General features: G+C 34.6%; 1 protein-coding gene across 1 annotated transcript; it reads left to right on the top strand.

The window, feature by feature from the left end:
• Positions 1-1,307: 1,307 nt before the first annotated feature.
• Positions 1,308-4,971, top strand: LOC100854136 (cyclin-dependent kinase inhibitor 3). The gene is made up of 3 exons (XM_003632322.4): positions 1,308-1,882; positions 4,150-4,353; positions 4,474-4,971. The coding sequence occupies exons 1-3, from the start codon at positions 1,500-1,502 to the stop codon at positions 4,541-4,543; spliced, it is 657 nt and encodes a 218-aa protein (XP_003632370.1). The 5' UTR covers positions 1,308-1,499; the 3' UTR covers positions 4,544-4,971.
• The last annotated feature ends 911 nt before the right edge of the window (positions 4,972-5,882 follow it).

Raw genomic sequence — 5,882 nt, 5'->3', positions numbered from 1 at the left:
AATACCATAATTTATTTTATATCATTTAATACAATTAAATTAAATTAATTATAATTTTAATATTAAATATATTTTAAAATTAGACATATTATAATCAAATATCACAAATATTATTATGAATAATATTTGATATAATTTAATAATAAATATATACTTATGAAATTTATAGTTTTTTTTATTAACACATATAATATTATTATCGAATATGATAAATCATATTATACATATATCAAATTATTTAATAAAACAATTTAAAAATATCATTATACTTCTAATTACATTTTTATGAAGTTTTTATTATATTTTTATAAATTTTGATCAATTTTATGTTTACCGATTTTTTTTCCAAATATCCGTTGATATATTCGTAAAATCGAACTACTGATATATCTGTGATTATCGATATTTTCATCCTTAAGAAAAAGAAATAATGCATGTTTTCATTTACACGTGGATGAAGAATGTCGACAGCAAGGGATGAAAGAGTGCAATAAAGAGGTTTCCACTTTCCATAAGGAGGAAAGGTGCTCTAAGCTTTTGGGTTATATTGTCTTCACTTCCTACAGCTACTATGCGCTAAAACGTAGCTTTCTCTTTATATTATTAATGTATAGATTTATTTTTTATTTTTAAGAAATAAGTTACAAATTAATTCTTAAATAAGTTTAGTCATGAGAAAGAGAGAATACGAGGTTAAAAAAAAGGAAAAAAAGTGGACGGAATGTTCGATAAAACTTATCACTTAAAAATTTAATACTTATTAATTAAAGACTTAAATTAACTTTTAAGTTAAATTATATTTAAATTATTGATTTAAAACTTATTACTTGATTTTTATTTTACGTTGTTTGATAAAATTAAATAATAATTTATTTTGAATCATTAAATTGATATATTTATTCTTATAAGTTATAAATAGAGTAAAAAAAATAAATTATAAATAGGATAAAAGAAATTGAGTAACAATGAATGTCGTAAAATAGAAAAAGAGATGGTAAAAGTAATTAACACAGATAAAAAATAAAATAAAAATACGAATTTAAGAATAAATTAATTATTTTTATTTATTATTTAAAGTTATTTTTAACTTTAAATCACATAATTAAATTATTTTACCAAATATACTTAATAATTAAAATTATATACTTTATATATATTTTATCTGTGTAATAGAAAATAAAAATTGAAAATTCAAAAACAAAATTAGAGAGGGGAAAAGAATAATAAAGAATCAGTGAGAATATGCCATGAAAATATCACGAGAAATTGGAATAGAGCACAAAAGTGTGCCACCGTAACCCTAACCTTTTTATCTCACAGTCTCTCCCTCTCTCATTCTCTCTCTCACCATATATACAAATTGGTGCCTCCGTTTTCCTCCTCTCCAACCCCTCTCTCCCTCTCTCTGAGAAACTCCTCTCTTTCTCTCTCTAAATTCTCCCCTCTATTCTCTTTCTAAACATCCCATGAAGCTTTGCTAGAAGAAGCAGAAGAAGAATATGGGGAAGTACATGAAGAAAGCTAAAATCACAGGCGACGTGACAGTCATGGAGGTGTCATCTTCTCTGGGCGTTCGAACCAGAGCCAAAACCCTAGCTTTGCAGAGGCTCCAGAAAACGACTCACCAGGAAGGGCCGAAGCCAGACACCTCTTATCTCGAGCTCCGAAGCCGTAGGCTAGAGAAGCCTCCACTGCTCAGCGAACCCAACAAGAAGCAAAACCCTAACCCTAAGGCGAGCTCAAGGGTGGAGCTGGGTTCAGTGAACTCAAACTCTGTTGGGTCTGTGCCACCCGGTGAGAAAATTAATGCCGTGGAAACTGAGGATGTGGGTGTTGAGGCTTCGTATGGCGAGAATGTTTTGGAGTTTGAGGGCAGAGACAGGTACTTTTGCTTCAATTTGTTCGTTTTTCAAACGGGTTTTCTTTGTTTCACCCTTTTCTTTTGGTGTTTTCGCGAAGTTTTTCTGTTTGGTTGCTGAGAAAGTTGAGGAAAAAAAATGAAGGAAGGTGGAATTTTGTTTGTTTCGAAATTGGGTTTTTGTTTGTTTTTCCATATATATATTTTTTTTCAGTTCTGGAACAAATTTTATGCTCCATTTGGTTGCTGAGAATGCGGAGGAGCGGGGTGGGGAAGAAACGAAGTGAAATCTTGTTGGTTGCTCAAATGGGTTACTTTGTTTTTCCATAATTCATTTTTTCCTTTTAGTTTTTCGAAAATATTATGCTCTGTTTGGTTGCCGAGAAACCGGAAGAAAATGAAAGAAAGTGGAATCTTGTTTGTTTCTAAAATGGGCTTTCTCTGCTTTGGCCTAATTCCTTTATTTTTTTCATTTTGACAAAATTTGTTTGTTTAGTTGTTGAAAAAGTGGAGGAAAAATGAAGAAAGCCAGAGCTTTAGCTCACATGATTTCTGCGGCTTTGATTCCTCATCAAACAAAAGAAAAATGGATGATCTCATAATTCTTTTTACTTCTCCTCTCATCAGTTTTCTTGCGAACCAAACATATCCTCGAGAGTGTTTCTGTCTATATTAATGCTGCTTTTGCTTTTTGGTAGTGGTTGGTGTTAGATTTGTCATCTCTTCCTTTTTGGATTTTTGGTGTTTTATGGGAGAGTTCTTGTTTGTTACTTGCAGTGGCTCGTCTTTTTTGTTTTGTCTTTTGATGTGTTTGATAGCATTTAGGCTTAAGGATTTGAGTTTTTGCATGAAATTTTTTGGTCCTTTTGTGGCTTTTGATTTAAAGGGCTCTTTGAGAAGCTTTCAAATAAAGAAAAAAACACCTACTTTTCCTTTCCTTTACCAATTTCCTTCACAATGAGGAAAAAAAAAGAAAAAGGAAAAAACCCACCTGTTTTTGGTGTTTGAAATTTGTGGGTTCATTTGTATGATCTGTCGCTGTAACCTGAGATATAAAAAATCCAGAGTGCTGTTCCTTGTGAAGTGGGGTTTCTTTTCTCTTTCATTCTATGATTTTGGTTTTTATGATTTTTGTCTTTTTAAAAAAAAAATTGAATATGCCATGCTTGTGAGTTAGGTAATAAGTTGTTCATGTGTTTTGATATTAGTCTACTGTTTCTCTTTACAACTTGAGCTGCAACCCGGGCATGGGATGTGAAGTTTAAATGGGTTACTAGAACGTGTGTTTGTGTTTCTGAACATGTATACTCCTTTATTTTATTTCAATTAAATAAAAGGGGAGGCTTCTTTACTTGAATGCAATCTTTCTTCTTGAGGGTCTCTCATGTTTAGTTTACTCTTTCATCTGCCGTATTTATACTGTATATTATATTTCTGAGATGTGGGTACCTCTCTGCAGGGTTATTTATGTCACAAGCTTTGAGGTGACTGATTTAAATTAATGCTCTTTATTTCTTCAAAAGGGACAAGAGAAAATGAAATCAAATAGAATATTATGCATTTTATTGTGTTAATGTTGTTGCATATGCTTTGGTGATAGGGATCTTTAATCTTCTCTCATTTTACTTCATCTGAGTGGCTATTATTTGAAAGTGTTTTCTGTGTATACCAGATGAATGGAACTGGGAAATGGTCGTAAAGTGATCTTGTGGAATATGAATTCATTGCAGTTGTGATTGTGGTTATTGTTTTTTCGGTTTTTCTCTTTGATCCCCAAAATAGCCTCATGGAGACTCTGGTGCTTATTTAAACGAATCATGATATTAATTTTGTAAATAATGGCTACATTCACTCTTCTGCCACATTTGTGTTTGCAATGATGTATCGTATTCATCAGGGGCCATGTTACAGACTGAAACTTGTATGTGGGATACTCTGTGTTGGGCCATATGTAAGTGGCAAAGAATAGAAAATCTCAGGCTCTTTCATTGTATAGACGCTGTCTGCCAAAATTTGGCTTGTCCTTTTGGATTTTTGGTCAATATCCGAGAGTCTTTGTTATGTTAGCCCTTTTTGCTTCCCTTAGTAAACAAGTAAACTGGATTTCTTTCTTCTTGTTCTTGCTTGGCTAAGTTGAATTTACCTGTAGTTAGCAATAACAATTTGTTTTAGGGGCTTAAATTCTTCAATGAAGAAGTTATTTTGAGTACAAGTCATGCAATTTGAAATTTTTTCAAATGTGGTAAGTGTTTTATATTCAGGTAGTGCCTTAACTTTGATTTGCTTTGCAGAAGCACAAGGGAAAGTACACCCTGCAGTTTGATTAGGGACCCAGACACCATTGCAACCCCTGGTTCTACAACAAGGCCGTCTAGCTCAAGTGTAACCACCCGAAGAGTTCGGAGTAATGTGCTGGGGGACATCCCAACAGCTGCTGAGTTAGAGGAGTTTTTTACTCATGCAGAGGAACATGCCCAGAAAGAGTTCATGGACAAGTAGTATATACTACTTTCATTTCTATTCTAGTTGTTTAAAGAGTTCTTTCTTTAGTAATAACTTTGTCCACACCCGCAGATTTCTGAAAAATCCTTTGTTTTTCCATGTGATACTTGCAGGTACAACTTTGACATAGTGAATGATACACCTCTCCCTGGACGCTTTGAATGGGTTCAAGTAAGCCCATGAATGGGGAATGCCATTGCATTGGAGGGGTCTCTGGATCTGGATAAGGGGTTCGGAAGAGTGGATGCGGTTCAGTTCATTTCTCATCGCCCTTTTCTAAATCCATGTAAAAAGACTTAGAGCTGTGAAAGATGTGTAATCCAAAATCCTCTGTAAGACTAACACATCAGAGCTGCTGAACTACACTAACCAAAATCCTTTGTTCATGAAGAGAAAAAAAAAAAAATGGAAATGGAAAAAACAAGAAAATCATTCGAGAGGGATAATGGGGAGAATTGGTAGTCATAGTTTCTTGATGGCTTTCATCATTGTAATTTCTTTTCTTCTTTCAATGGGTATATTTAAATTTTCACAATTTCTCTTCTTGTTATCCATTATGCCTATATTGTTTGGGATGGTCCTCAGCAATAAAGGTCGCCTATTTTCTTTAAGTCTCTTGTCTCTATCTTTTGCCCGTGTTGCGCATCCTGCAGTAGTTTTTTTCTTTTACCATTTCCATTTCTCCACTATGAAAAAACAAAGCCTGCAGCTTCAGTTTATGTTTTGATAGTGATGACTCTCAGTATGTAAATCTTAGGTAAGATTGTTTTCTGTCCGTGTTTTAACCTGTAGTGATCATGGGGATGGTGGTCAGTGGTACTCTAAAAAAAGGAAAAAGGAAATAAAAAGGGGCCCTAACTGCACCTGCCAGTCAGATTGAAAGAAACGGCCATGGCCGAAACCCCACTGGCTTTCTTCCCAACTCTACTCTGCTCACCTTCCCTCCTTTCTAAAGCTCAATGATATGTTGGGTTCCAATTCTCTTCAAACTCTCCATCATGGGCTGGTAGTTGAAAGTGGACTTTTGGTTTCCTGATATGCCTAAAAAGAATGGTGGGGTTGGGCTGAGGACTACTGTCTTAACTTCAGGGGGGCAGGGGAAGAGGAAGAGGGTGAGGGAGAGGGAGGGGTTCACTGGCTCAGGGCTGTTCTGACAATGAAGATGTGCTGATACTTTTCCACTAATGTAGTGTCGTAGTATTATACATTTTACAAGAGAGGGAGTGTTGAATGTGTGGTAAAAAGGCTGCAGAAGACAGCATAACAGGTGGGCACTCATTTATTGAGTGTGTGAGACTGAGAGGGCATTGGGGGTGTTAGGATTGTGTGACAAAAAACTTTTACTTGGCTATTCACATGGGACACAGTACGGGTGTTGGCAGTGTTTGTATTGTACAGTTTGTAGCATTGGCTTCAACATAGATTTGATGATGTCCTCTTCTCCTCTCTTTTACTATTTCTTTCTTAATCAATCTACTTCCCGTGTTAGTTGTGGCCTTGTGGGGCACCCTTCCTCTACTAT

This window comes from Vitis vinifera, chromosome 7 (assembly GCF_030704535.1).
Source record: "Vitis vinifera cultivar Pinot Noir 40024 chromosome 7, ASM3070453v1".
Taxonomy (NCBI): domain Eukaryota; kingdom Viridiplantae; phylum Streptophyta; class Magnoliopsida; order Vitales; family Vitaceae; genus Vitis; species Vitis vinifera.
This window is presented reverse-complemented; position numbering and strand designations above follow the sequence as displayed.

What these genes read in the sequence shown, in the direction of transcription:
- LOC100854136 (XM_003632322.4), top strand. Translation starts at nt 1,500, where the DNA reads ATGGGGAAGTACATGAAGAAAGCTAAAATCACAGGCGACGTGACAGTC. An exon ending in GAGTTTGAGGGCAGAGACAG is followed by an intron (nt 1,883 to 4,149) that starts GTACTTTTGCTT and finishes TTTGCTTTGCAG; the next exon opens with AAGCACAAGGGAAAGTACAC. An exon ending in CAGAAAGAGTTCATGGACAA is followed by an intron (nt 4,354 to 4,473) that starts GTAGTATATACT and finishes TGATACTTGCAG; the next exon opens with GTACAACTTTGACATAGTGA.